The sequence below is a fragment of the Rhyacophila brunnea genome, unplaced genomic scaffold (assembly GCF_057557595.1).
Source record: "Rhyacophila brunnea isolate RB1 unplaced genomic scaffold, BYU_Rbru_1.0 scaffold_2, whole genome shotgun sequence".
NCBI classification, from domain to species: Eukaryota; Metazoa; Arthropoda; class Insecta; order Trichoptera; family Rhyacophilidae; genus Rhyacophila; species Rhyacophila brunnea.
In genome coordinates, this window is record NW_028232859.1 from 9,815,312 (window position 1) to 9,830,094 (window position 14,783).

The following is a 14,783-nucleotide window of genomic DNA, read 5'->3' on the forward strand; positions in this document are numbered from 1 at the left end:
ACACCCGATAGGGAAAGGCAGTTCCCATTATTTTTTTGTTCCATGGTCTACTCGGTTGATTATAAAGTCGTCACAGAACACGGCATGTCACCATATTGCGACATAGTGACATCATCTTTGGTAGGTACTATCATCTTACCCAATATGTTCATGAAATACGACACATCTGGAAAATGGGAGCCAGGGTAAATGTGGGTCAAAATTGCAAAAAGTTTGACTAAACTGAATAGCAAAGTGAACTTATATGATTATTAAAACCACATAAAAGATTAATAAGATAACACACAAAGCCCCCTGAAAATCCTCAAATAATATGTTTCGTCTGGGTACGTGACACGCTTTAATGCATAATATTATTATGATACAGATGTAACTATTAAGGTGTTTTTTATTAATTAATTAAGTTTATTGCACATTTTCCCCATTCGATAATTGTATCTTTTTACAGGTACAAAAAGTTACCCACTTCACTTAATATTATGTTCCTGATTAATACAATATGACGGGTATATAAATGCTTAAAAACAAAATGAAAAATTATTTCAATATGGTACCTACTTATAATTTTATCCATTTCGATTACTTTCGCCGTGTTGCCATCCGCCATCCTGCAGCAGAGTCATCGCGGCTGTATCGCTATAGCTTTTGGCGAGCACATTTCGACGTCGCATACAAAAACTGTAATGCCAAACCCGCCACCAGTGCGTCGCAGTAGCTCCTGGCGAGCACATTTCAATAATATTATGTAACACATCTGAAGTGTTCAAAATTGTGTATGTTCAATCAGTGGCGCACCCAGGATTTAATATTGGGGGGCCCAAGGAGGAGAATGTAAATTAGTCCTATAGGCTCTTTTTCTTCTTCTCAGCCTAATTTCTCGTTTATCGGTCTTTTGTCTATTGCACTCGGTGTACCTACACAATGGTCCCCATATCAGGCTAGGATATTTGGGGGGGGGCCCTATCTACCGCTAAGATTAAAGGCAGTGTGAAACAATACATTAACGTTTTTCAAATTGATTTTAGTTCAAATTAAGGGTACTTACTGACTTTTTTTACTATTAAAGCTAATTTATGATGTGTGTTTATCTCACTTATCTGGTCAACCCGACACGCCGGGCCCCCCACAGCCCGGGCCCCCAGACAAGAGCCCTGTCAGCCCTCCCCAGCCATGACCTACACCACTCCGGAATTCGGGTGGACACCGAGAATTTTTTGACAGTTCCATTGGGGATTGTGTTTCTAAAAAAGCCTGACATTAATGTTTCGAAATTTTTGTGTTAGAAATTAAAATCTAAGATTTTTTTCTAAAAAGGGTGCTGGAGAATTATTACAAATCATTTTTTGCCGTGTTTTATTTGTCTAAGCCCAAAGGTATAGTTTATTGGCTTTCAATTTCAATGTTTAAAATCATTCTGATAATGGTGCCAGGGCCCCTTGCCCTCCCCTGGGTGCGCCACTGTGTTCAATAGCAAATGCTACATTTATAAATCGTTTGTATTATTTATTGAAGAAACAATAGTCTCATTAAAAAATATTATTAGTACCTACGTTAAAAATAAAATTCAGCTTACACCATTGAGGAATTGAAGTAGCTACTTAATATTTATACTTACGTAAGTACCTTGATTCAAAATAATAAAATATGGTCAACGTTTTAACAAAGCTTGACATAAATACCTGGAACAAATTGTTTGGTAAATTTCGACGTAATTACTAATTAGTATTGTACAGATTAGGTACTTAATTGGTAAAGAATATTGGCCGGAATCCGATGTATATTCAATAATAAAACTACTTATGTTAAAATTGATATGAGATTTTTTATTCAAATTGAACACATTTTCATTAATTTTGTTAATCTAATAAAACAATACAAACGCGTTTACATAAATAAATTACTGACTTACTTATAATAAATTTCTATAAAAATAGCATAAAAAACGTATCATAATATTTTGTATTCCATCCATTTCGAAAAAACAAGAAATATTAGCAAACCTTTGAATAATATTTTATTATTAATCGCAATGTTGCATTAAGCAAAAATATTTATAAAACATTTAGCAGCTCCACGGCAATAAACAGAAGCACTCTGTAAGCATATTAAAAATAATTACATTTATAATATTTATTTTTACAATAATGTGTGGTGCACTTTATCACATTCACATAACATGACGTATAAAATTGTCAAATTTAGCATATTATTATTTCGAAAGTAGTTTGAATTTAGATTTAGGTACTACGGTAAAACTCAGCTAAAAACATCCATCAAAACTTTCTACACAGCCTCGTATTTTTTGTTACATAATTAATTAATATTGTTATAAACATAAACGGTCCCAGGCCCATTAATCAGCGCAGTAGCATAATATGCGCCAGGTAGTCAGCGCACATTGATATTAATTACCACACGCGGACAAAATCGCAACGACAAAAAATATAATATGAATTAATTGTATGTAGGACGTCGTCAAAAAAGTATCAACACTTTCTTTCGATACAATGCCGACACTTTTTCTTTCGATGTGCTGTCCCTATATTTATAGGTACCATCAAATCAAATTTACTATTACACTTACCGCATAAATACATAATATCTACTAAAAGGCCCGTTTCAGACGGGACACCGGTGTCGCGCTCGTATATAATAAGGAGGCCTTTGTATTCGAATAAAGGGGCCGTTGTATTATGTTTATGAACGCTCCAGAGCTAATGAGTCAACGCGTGTCCGGTACACTTTTCCGTCGGCCGCCGCCGATACACTTGTTTTATTACCGTAGCCAGTTTTATGTTCTAATTTTTAACGCGAAACTATGCGTTGACTCATTAGCTCTGGGGTGTTCATAAACATAATACAAATGTCCCTTTATTCGAATACAAAGGCCTCCTATATTATATCGAGCGCGACACTGGTATCCCGTCTGAAACGGGCCTTGGCTTCGGTAATAAAAACAAGTGTATCGGCGGCTTGAGAATCTAGCGGCCGACGGAAAAGTGTACCGGACAGGCGTTGACTCATTAGCTCTGGGGCGTTGATAAACATAATATAAAGGCCCCTTTATTCGAATTCAAAGACATCCTTATTATATACGAGCGCGACACCGGTATCCCGTCTGAAACGAGCTTAAGTATCGTCATAATTCAACAGGTTTATACATTTGCTACCCGGAATTCTACTTTGGCTTAGGTATATTGGTATATAGATAGTGATAGGTAGAGGAAGAAGAGATTCTTCTGACATTGCAGCTACTTTGTCACGGTGTCATTTTGAAGATTATGCTATGCAATACCAATACCTAAATGAGTCGCTTACACTGTCAGAAGAATCTGATACAATTCTACCACGTACCTACCAACATCGCATATTATATTAGAATTAATCAATCTTTAAACTCAATTAATCAAATAAATCGCACTTCAAACAAGTTATAAATAAGACAATCTTTGTCAACTTTACTGTAAATCAGCACACTTATTGAGTGCATTTTTGCGTGCGATATCTCTGGGTGTCATTGCGCTGATGCCCGTTGTGCGTCTGTCCGATCACTCTTAGCGATAGCGCTCACAGAACGCGTCGAGCGGGCGAAGTCGGCGAATGCAGTGTTTATTCATAACCATAATCACACGTCTCTTCCCGCGCATTACCCTTCACCTATGTAATATGCGGCCCAAGCAGCACAAAATAAATATTATTACAGCGCCTCTCATAACAAAGCAATAAAAATATTATATTATTTCGGGGCTTGTAATTAAAATTTACGACGACATTATTCAACCAGCGATAAACTGAACACGCAATAAAATTAAACAATGATTCTCTGTTATTAAATAATTGCTTTTCGCCCGTCCATCGACAACGCCTCGAGCAGCGTAATTTTGGTAGCCGTATTCAATGAATGGACTCCATTGTATTTTCTTTCATTCGTATCGCCGAGAAGCGGTGATTCGCGAAAAAACGATGATTCATGCGGCGTGCGCGTATAATGCGTCGTGAAATCCAGTGGGCGCTGGCGTATTTGATTACGTTGTATTTTCGTTGATTTACGCGCCACTTGTAGAAATTTTGCGCGAGCGCCGCACTCGCTGCGTCAATGGGCTTTATGCCTTATAAACGTAATTTTTAAAATAAATGTACTTATAATAAAATTGTTGGCAATAATTCAACATATGGCAGGCTAAAATTATTATCTAATTTTCTCACGAAAGCGAATATAGAACAGCGTTTGTAATGTCACATACGATTAGTATTTTTTGCACCTAATCTTATGTAACAGATGCGCATCCAGGATTTTTGTGTGGCTCCCATCGATATATTTTCAATGGTGGCTCCAGACGTCGTAATGATTTTTTTAAACATGCAATTTAAAAATATATTTTCAGAATTCTCAACAGAGTCTTATTATAATAATTATTATTGCAATCCAAACCGAACAAGAACATAACACCTCGAAATTATTTTTGTTTAATTAACGTGCCAAATCATTCATTCACGAATTATTAATGTGATTTTCCACTATTAGAATACTGCCTACGGCTTAGGTACCTACTCATTTATATTCAGCACCTAATTATGTATAAGTAAGTATTCAATAATATGAGATAAACAGATAATATTTTAATAATAACTTTATTGATTTTTTTGACTAGTGTAATAATTTTGATAATATATGAAATAAAGTAGTCAGAATTTTTGGCAAAATAAATCAAATAAAATATTACAAATAGTTAAGGTCATCATTTTGTGTGTTATATTTCTTATCTGACCGAGGCAAGTGTGTATTTTAATCATAAATCAGTCACATTACATTATACCTATCTATGATATTTAATATATAATATAAAGTATGAACACATTCTTTCCATTTGATAAGATTAATTTCAACATAATGACATACATAATTGACCAAGTAGCAGGAACATAATCAGTAATAATTATGTTACCTACTACAGAGCCGCGGTAAAAACAGCTGCCACCTGAATGCTAACCCAAAATTGCCACCTACCCCCCCCCCCCCCCCACATTTATAAGAATATATTTTAACGGAAAATTAAATAATAATAACTCCAAAATAGAAATATTATGTATTTTCTTAATATATTTTGTCAGATTTTAGTTAGTGCTGTACCTACATACTTTTGCAATACTGCGTACGTGGGCACCTAGTTATTTTGTATATTTCACGTGAGATTCACTTTATATACTTAACTTATTGAAATTAATAAATTTTATGTTTTTTAATTAAATATTTTTCAGTTATTACGTCTCCATCTGAAACCGCCCACCGCCCGGATTTTGTGCACACAATCCCACTTAGCGCGGCCCTGGCTACATACAATTTTCAAAATAATTTTATATAAGTATATAGGTACTTATTAAAATCAGAACATTTACATTATTGCCATGAAAATACCAATGACTTACAATTAGTGGGTTCTTAGTTACCGGAAAAGATCCTAATCAAATAATCCGTACGTATGGTTAACTTACAAACTACATTTATAATATTTTATGTCGTGATTGTGTAATATGTTTGGATAATATTGTTGTATCCATATTAAAACAACAACATATAGCTATACATAAATTTAAGATCAATCTAAATCAGACATTGTTACACTAACGTCAGCTATCTTTGCCCACCAATTGGGATATTTTACAAATTATAACTATTGGGATACTGTATTCTTGTATTCATCCATTGCCAACTCAAGTGCCGAAAGCCGATACATTCACAACGACTTGTCCTACTTTTACCGCCCCTCCCATTGTTGTCTGAGGATGACCTGTCATTGCCTGTCATTTTTCTATAGAGTGCTCATACTGACGCGTCTGTCGTGTTCACACAGGGAATGACTTGATTTGAATAGATAAGTTACATGATAAATAATACACTAGCATTAGCACACCTTCTACAAATGTTATGCATAGATCAATGCTACATATTTTTTGGAATCGGTACTAACACCGGTTTTTTCGTAAAGAATAACAGATGCTGGTGAATAACAAGAATGTATATTATTTATAATTTATTAATATATTTGAATTGAGAATTTTTTATAATTCAATTTGAAACGAGAAAAGGCGAATCAATATGTCAAGCAATCTGGGATTTGATTTTGACAGCTGAACAGTGGACCACTCGTTGCTTGTGCAAAAAGATAATGCTCAGGCTTTATTAATCTAAAGATGGCGCTGATTCATCACAATAATAATAAAAAAATATCATGTTCTCATTTTTCGTATACGCCTTCTTAAGTATTTAATCTGAAATCCCCTTTTCATTTATAAAGGAAACACCAGTTTAACGAATATATCAAATGTTTGAAACACTTTAAATTTAAGGCAATTAAAACGTTATGCATTATCTATAAGCTTTTGTCCTTGTTAAATCCGTCGATCTTATCTCCTGGATTTTTGTCGGATATTTTCAAAGTACTATCATCATAGAAGTCAACATCGTCGAGTGGTTTCTTCTTCTCGATCATCGGCGCTTTGTCGTCGGTGGTGTTGTTCGTCAGCAGAGGAAACTCATCCCTGGCCTTGCCTATCTTCCCCGTCCGGTCCATTTCTTCTGCAAGGCTTACGAATAGATCCCTACAAAGAAGAAACAATTCGTTACCTCTAAAGACTTTCTTCCATAATACATGTGTATAAAATTGAAAGTGCTTTTTATTATGACGTATAAAATTTGATGTATGTTTGAGCTATGTATGTGTATTTTTTGTGTTTATTGAATGAATGGTGTTGTGTTAGGTTATCGAAATAAAGCAGTCGTTGACACTTGTCCGAAGCATACTCCTGCCTATCATGGCTATCAGTTAGGCAAAAAGCATTTATTTTTAAAGTTATTAAAAATATTAAGATTATAAACATTTTTCACTTAAAAAAAACATTGCCCAAAGACGGAACTCGTATGGAGAAAATTGTGTTACCATAAAGTACTTTATAATAATCTAAGAATGACAGTCATTAACAAAATTACAAAAAAAACTTTTGCGAGACAATATTTTATATTGCTTAATTTGTCAATTTTAGTAGAAATATGCATTTACAGAAAGGACATTACGAAACATCTTTTAGGCTTCATATTTTCAAAATGCCAAACGAAATGCAAAAAAGCACGTCGTAATCATTCTTTAGTTTTCATTTTCTGCAAAACATCGTGGTTAATTTTGTGAATACAACAGAATGCTAAAAGTGGAATTTTTCGTTAACAAAATAATTACCAAGGCGATCCGTGATATTAAATCCATTCAATAATGGTGCATAAATCGCAGGATCGGGCTAATTTTTAAAATCTTCAAGTTACCTATTATACTATATATTATGACAAATGGTGATAGTCAGTTGATAAACATAATTATATGAGTATACTTATGTATATCTATAAGAAGTGTTAAAATACATACCTGAAGATGAAGCCATCCATATTCTTTGCAAGATAATAGAGGAACAACCAGTCAGCAAAATGGCACTCCCTTGTGACTGAGATCATGTTTCTAAGGTCTATTTTTCCTGGACTGGCTGTCGAGTAAACCCACTCATTGAATCTTGCAGACCTCGAATGGAGTAAGAGTGTTGCGATACGCCAAATAAGCCCTAATAGTAAAGTTATAAGTAATGTAACAAATTGTATTTACAATTTGAAGGTAAGAAAGTGCAAAAAATCAATGAACGTATTATAACGCGCAATGAAAGTTGAGGCGAACACAGATGCGAAAGATTGTGTGTATTGGTGCATTTCTGAGGCAACGGGCATTGCATAATGTCTACGAGAAACAGCCGTTTGTCTTGCTTACGCCTACTTATTGCGCTTATAGCGAAAAGAGGACCGATGATGATGAGACGAAGATGCGTATACGTTGATGTCGATTTAAGGCTATACTTCAGTTAAGGCATGGTCTAAAAAGATCGTGGCTAGGCGATGCGCGGATTGTGCAAATGACGCGAGCCGAACAAAATATAATTTGTCATAAAAATTCAACATCCGTCCATGTATAGTTATGTTTATTGTTATATTACTAATAATAATAGTATATATTATATTCATTGGCATGTTTTCTTTTTTAAGTAGGATACGTAAAGTTTTTTAGTCATCTTTGACGCCATGACAAAACAAATCGACGTGCACACACCTCGACGGTCGGTCTCCGATTGGCGAAGAGTGCCAAATTTCGTCGCACCTACTGTTGAAAATTATTTGCCGTTTCACTGAAGTACGCTCTTAAACGTTTGAAACATCCAGTTTGTAAACAATGCGTCTGTGTGAGTATTGCTTCGCCTCAACTCTCTTTAACACATCTATAACAATCGTCTCCCACGTTGAAAAGTAGATAACTATTTTTATTACAACTGTATCAATAGTTACCAAATGTAGTCGCTATGAAGAGAATGAGGAACCAGAACCACAGGACAGCGTAGATCTTCTCGTTGATGATGTTCAACGCCATCACGCAAAGTGCATCGTGCGTTTGGATGGAGCCGCTGGGACCATATTTGTGGAATATGCATTTTGTGACCTACAACAATTACACATAATATAATATTGAAGAGCGACATCCCATTGTATCTCAATCACAAAAGTAACAGAGAAATTCAGAAATTAAGACCTGGACAACGTGCCGTGGAGAGGATTGAATGGACAAGGGAGCAAACGATAGTATGCTACGTAATTATGTATGCCAAAGCCCATCGGACACATTGCAAATATACAAATAAAATAAATAATCCAGTGTTTCCCAAAGTGGGCGACATCATGGTCAGCAATCCAGAAGGCGGTAGTAGCCTCGGAAATTTTCATTGAAATTATGTTTTGTTATCGTAATTTTGTTTTTATTTAAATGTGAATAATTTTATAATTTGAGCATCAGGACATCTTATTTATAACAACATCCTATTCCGTTGGTAGAAATTATATAGGCACACAAATAACCGAAAATTTGTCATTGTATCTTTCTGTTTGTTTGCTTAAAAATAATGCAGATTTCTAGGGGGCGGTGAGTTATTTTTTATGATAAAGGGACAGTGGGCGGAATACGTTTGGAAATCTCTGCAATAATCCATTGGTGAGCGATGGATATAATAATATGACAATCGAAAGGCCTCAGAATAAACAGGATTGCCGAAATATTATGGTTCGGCGGAATAAATTAAGTGGCAACGAAGAACAAGGGAGGGATAATAGTGGAGAGAGTTTGGGGATGCCACCATCCAGCACTGGATTGAGACAGGATAATGATTTATAATATATTACTAGATAGTAGATAGGTACATTCACGGTTAGTCGTTATAGCCGTTCATTCTGTTAAAACGTTGAAGAAATGAGGAGGCAAATAACATGGTGGCAACGGCAACTCAAAAAATCAAGTTCGGTAACACATACCGATACAGGTAAACAGTTTATAATTACCTACATGTGCATACTGGATGTACACAACCCTATAGCAGTATAGCAGAATCACCCAAGTGATAATGATTACCGATAATTTCAGCTTGTTGTTTTCGACATTGCTCAATTGCAAAATTTGCGTATGAATCTTGATAACTACATAAATGTAGGTATATATATTTAATGCCAAATAAACAGCTTTAATATTAAAACGACAACATTCTAAAAACATGATATCTTGGCACATTGTTCGATATTTTAACAAGAATAACAAAAAAAATGCTTATAATGTATTTTTGATGAATTGTGTAATTTAGACGGACATTGTTATAAAACTTTTAAATATTGTCTTTTAGTAATAATTGTCAGCAGTTTCTTGAGAAATGAATAATACATAATATAACCCGGCTTGATCTAATCACCAGAATTCAGATTTTTTCCATTGTTGGTATATTTATGTGTTTTATGTAAGATAATATTTTTATATAGTCTGAGAAAGTCCATCTTCTTTCTCCAAATGCTTTACAATTTATTGTATGTCTACATACTATAGTAGTGTTATTATTTGTAGATAATAGAATTATATATTATTTACCTTTGGAAAGACTACGTCCAATGGATCCATAGCTCCTTCCCAGTTGACGTAAAATAGTTTTGGTCCCAGTCCTAAGAAATGTCCTCCGAGGAACTTATTGGTGATATGAATCTGGAGGATAATATTGAGGAAGTTCAACACTTCACATAATATCAGCCAAGTGGACCATGGTCTGGACGCATGTAACCTGTTTTTAAAACAAAGCAAATAACTCAGACATCGTGTCAAAAGCATTATTATTCTTGGTGTCCGGAAGACATAATAGGAATAATTACAAGATACAAAGAACTTTTTATATACGTTTTTTAAATTTCTGTTGAATCATATAAACTTGACTTGCTAGCTTAAACGATCAAAAAAATTTGTACTTGATAGAAATAATACTGAAATGTCATTTTGATTTCCGTAGTAGTGCACGTATATATTAATAATTTAGTTGCTAGGACCTGAGGACCCCAGACCCCTAGCAACCAATAATAGTGGATTGGATTACGGATTTCTTCCGAAATAACTTTTCATACGAAACAGAATTAACTGAAAATGAATTCAATTATACTTAAAGATGGCTAAAAGTATTAAAAAAATGCATTGGCATCGTGTTCTGATATATTCTAAAAGTTTCAAATGTCTAGCTAGTCAGGAAGTTAGTTAAAAATCGATTGCAAGATTTGTACCGGACAAACAACCACCGGACAAATAAGAATACGAGCTAATAAAAACGTTGTAAAAAGTGGACTTACCACTCACTAAAAAGGACTCGCTTTGGTAAATTTTACTATAATCGGATGGTACCTACATAACTAAATGGGATAATAATACATTCATTCTTTTTTAATAGATATATGATTAGGGATTGCAATACCTGTAGATATTTCAAAACCGGTATCCCACAATTTTTTGATACCGAAATATCGGTTTTAAAAAACAGATAATATCGATATATTCGGTATTGAAAGTGGAAATAAAATATATTAAGTAACGAAAAAGCTTTAACATGGCTGTATTTTTTGACGATTTACGCGATGTCTGGTTTACTTCCGTTGCCCTTCAACGTCCTTGAAGACCAGCTATGGCACGTGCTATACAATAGTAATATGTCCATACATTTCACGAATACCGGTATTCAATAGGAAATACCGGTATTAGTATTTTCATTCGGTATTACAATCTCTGTAGGTACATGATTCCTTTCCTGTTGAAGGGCATGTATTGCAATGATAATCTATACGCTGGAAAAATTTTCTCGGAGCAAGAGAGACCTTTTGACACCAAAGCAAAATTGTTCTTGTACTTTCTTTAATTAAACCATGAGGTTTACCTTCTGTCGTAGTTTCGTATACAATGTACTTTTTTGTTATATCCAATAGTGAACTTTTATGTACCTGGTAAGGAAGTCTACCCTGATAGTAGTGATCCTTCCGTCGATTGAGTCCTTTGATGGAACAACAACACCGTTTACATTCAAGTCATCTCCGGAGAATGGCATCGCTGTCATGTGAAGACCATTAACCAGGGCTTTTATCCGACCACCTATAATGATATGAAGAAGCTGACGATTTTGGAAGACAAAGAGTTCAACATATAAAATAACAAAATATCAATTGAATTTGGCACAAAAATATGTATACATAAAACGATAATAATACAGACATGAAGATGATGATCATTATTTTTGACGATGGATATATAATATATATGAAGAAACGGTAAGAGTTGCATTACAATATAAATTAGAATCCTATAATACCCAACCACCCGTACTACCCGTACCACCCCGGGAATGTGTTGGATGCAACTACCCAAGACTACGGTTGCTATGCAGTTAAGTGTGGGGTTACTGACTTTCTTTTTGAGAAGAGTATTGATCGAGCATCAGAATCGGGAGTTTATTATGTTATTATTATTATGTACTCGACATCAACATAGCACCCAGTCTTACAACGGGTCTAGGACGATTTGGCGCCTGGACAATTGGACGCCACGCAATTCGAAATTAAATAGACGTTAGGTACTTATAGGAACTTTAAAAAAAAATATTTAATATTATCATTTATATTTAAATTATTTTATTTTGATTTAATAGTTGGTGAGAATTTAAATATGCACACGTAAATAATGACTTAATCGTGCATATGTTTAAGCTCCAACGAAAAAAGATTTTTTTATTTTATATAAAGCTTTAGGCATGGTAATTCTCAATCCGCAATAAAAAAACATTATGTTAAGAGTAAAATGAATTAAAACTACTAAGTAGTAGATAGAAACTGATTAAAATTCCTCGTCTACGTTCTGTATACGTGTCTACGACAGTGCGGCGTCCAATTGTCCTGGCGTCCAGTTGTCCCATTCCCCTTAAAACGGATAAATGTCATTGTAGATCCGACAAAGAAACAGTGATGAGTTAAAAATATACGAATTCACAGTATTCCAAATTGTTTGAAGAATATTTCTTAACCTACAATGTCATTTTCTTATGATTGCATTGATTGTCATTTTTGCATTTCTTCTGATCCGACAATTACAGGCTTCCGCAATCAGGCGGCGATCTTGTGTACTACAACTGTACATAACTACTAACTTCAAAGGTGACTCGCGCGCTGTAAAATATTATGGACTCTATGCGTTTGCTTTGCTTTCTAGGTTATGGGGCATCTGGGCTTTGAGTCCTTATGGGGATCTTCTTTAGTTAAAAATCTGTAGTATAGGTTTCTTTTGTGAACTTATTATGTTTTGTAACAAGGTGTACGGTTTTTAGTTGTGTAAGAAAGTTAATCCGGTTCTTGAGGATGACCTGTAGAAGTGTTTACCTCTATACCTCTAAGTTAAATATTTATGCTGGTAGTAACTATACACAAGCGAAATTCATAATGTGTTCTTCGAAATATGTTGCATACACGCTGTATGGCGGTACATTACGCCGTGTCCACATTGGCAACAAGTTGCTGGCAACCACATTAAATTTTGATTAAAATAATTTTTGGTCAAACAAATTTTAATAATTACAGTAAAATTTAATGAGGTTGCCAGCAACTTGTTGTCAGTGTGGACACGGCATTAGGTTACTGTGTTTTATGAATGCAAAAAGAATCGTGTTGCAGTCAAGATAAACAAGGAGCAACACGCTGTTGTTTGAAGAAAAAAGAAAAGATGGCAATTTTTGAAAAAAAGATAAATTTAATACAAACTGTATTATTTTTCTGGTCGGTATCGACCTAATTTGAGGCCTGTTTATCTCGATCCTAAATTGTATAAAATGGCTTACAAAAATAATTGGGTATGTAGATATATTAAATTCCACTTCCATTTAATCCACAAAGTATCTTTTTATTTTCTAAAACTCTTTCTTAAAGCACTAAGGTGCATGGTTTATACATCAGTCCCGTGCAGCATCGCTTCGAGACAAGGAAGTGTGGCACTAAAATCTTTTCATTCTGACACGTTTATTGCGTCATGGAAGGCGGCCGTGCACAAACCACAGCTGCATATACATGGCGGATGGAGATGGGGAAACTCAAATCATTGTTCACTGAGTAATAGTATAGTAAAGTCTTTAATCAGCTCTAAATTACCTTCAATCTTCTTCCATATGTTATGGGGAATGTAGAACATGATTGCCTGGCCGAAGAGTACGAAGGGTACCCATTGGTAGTACGCATGATGGGTGATATTGTCTCGGTCGTCCAACGGACCAACTCCTGGGTGAGGGATGTAGCCCATCGCCAGCATAGATTCATTGTAATGTCGCGACTGAAAGAAAAAACCTATATAAATCTACGCTTGTAAGTTTCCGGTGGCTTGTTGGGACGATAACGCCAATCCAGTGGTAGGCAGGACCTTAGCCCTGCTTGCACGTTTAGCCTTTTTGCTGTTGAAATAAAAAAAATCATTTATGGACTCTTGGGACCCAGTTATTTCATTCGAGCCATCAGATACCGAAATAGAAAAAAAGCTAGGTAAGTACATATTTTTCAAACTATGAAAATTAGTCAATACGTCATCATAGTGTGATCAAAAGATTGAAATACAAATATTGTTTTATTCAGTGTAAAAATATTTGAGTTGGCTACTCCAAAAGAGCGTGAGGGACAATTTTCAACTTAATGGAAAGCAATCTGAAGAAAAAGTTGGTATCGTCATTAAGTTTTACACTTTCTATCCTACCAACACATATTATAATTAATTATAATAATTATATATATTTATAACATAGATATAAATTCGCTATGGAATAACTCTTATTTATGGACTTTTGGAATGCTGCAATTTCCATTCTAAACAATCTAACCCAGAGGATACCAAGCTTTTTAGGGTCATGGCGCCTCAGATGACTTTTCTCTTTCGACTCTTAACATAGTAAAAATTTGTATTTAATGTAAAATTTGAAAAAAAAGAAAAACAAAAAAGCATTAAAATATATTCATTTTACAATTAACAGTGAATTTAATGATATTTCATTTTGATAATTTTGTTGAAAACGAACACGACTCATAACAACTACCGTAGCAAGTCGCACGTGTTCGACGTAATAACGCCATGTGTGCAGATAATCCATAATCTCAGAATATACACTCCGCAGTGCATGGTATTAATTATTCACCTTCTGAAGATGTTAGACGTTTCAGCCATTTTAAACTAAGCTGATTAAGCTATCTTCTCGTTATAGAAGGTAAACTATTGCGCACTACCAGAAAATGCTATTTTGAAAACCATGGCCGTCACTGATTGGGAGTGGTAGCCACTAGCCACAGTAACTACTGTGGTTAGTGACTGCGCTGCGTATGCACGTGGCTTAAC

General features: G+C 34.7%; 2 protein-coding genes across 2 annotated transcripts in view; one reads left to right on the forward strand and one right to left on the reverse strand.

Moving 5' to 3' along the window:
* LOC147071829 (uncharacterized) overlaps positions 1-14,783 on the forward strand; it is a 44,221-nt gene that overhangs the window by 20,149 nt on the left and 9,289 nt on the right. The gene's annotated exons all lie outside the window — the stretch shown is intronic.
* Positions 6,001-14,783, reverse strand: part of Inx7 (innexin 7) — a 36,987-nt gene continuing 28,204 nt past the window's right edge. Inside the window, exons 3-8 of the mRNA XM_085946713.1 lie at positions 13,559-13,736; positions 11,372-11,519; positions 9,990-10,176; positions 8,375-8,525; positions 7,416-7,605; positions 6,001-6,600 (exon numbers count right to left, since the gene is read on the reverse strand). Of these exons, the coding sequence (XP_085802839.1) occupies positions 6,372-6,600; positions 7,416-7,605; positions 8,375-8,525; positions 9,990-10,176; positions 11,372-11,519; positions 13,559-13,736 (1,083 nt within the window). The 3' untranslated portion in view covers positions 6,001-6,371. The remainder of the gene's footprint in view (positions 6,601-7,415; positions 7,606-8,374; positions 8,526-9,989; positions 10,177-11,371; positions 11,520-13,558; positions 13,737-14,783) is intronic.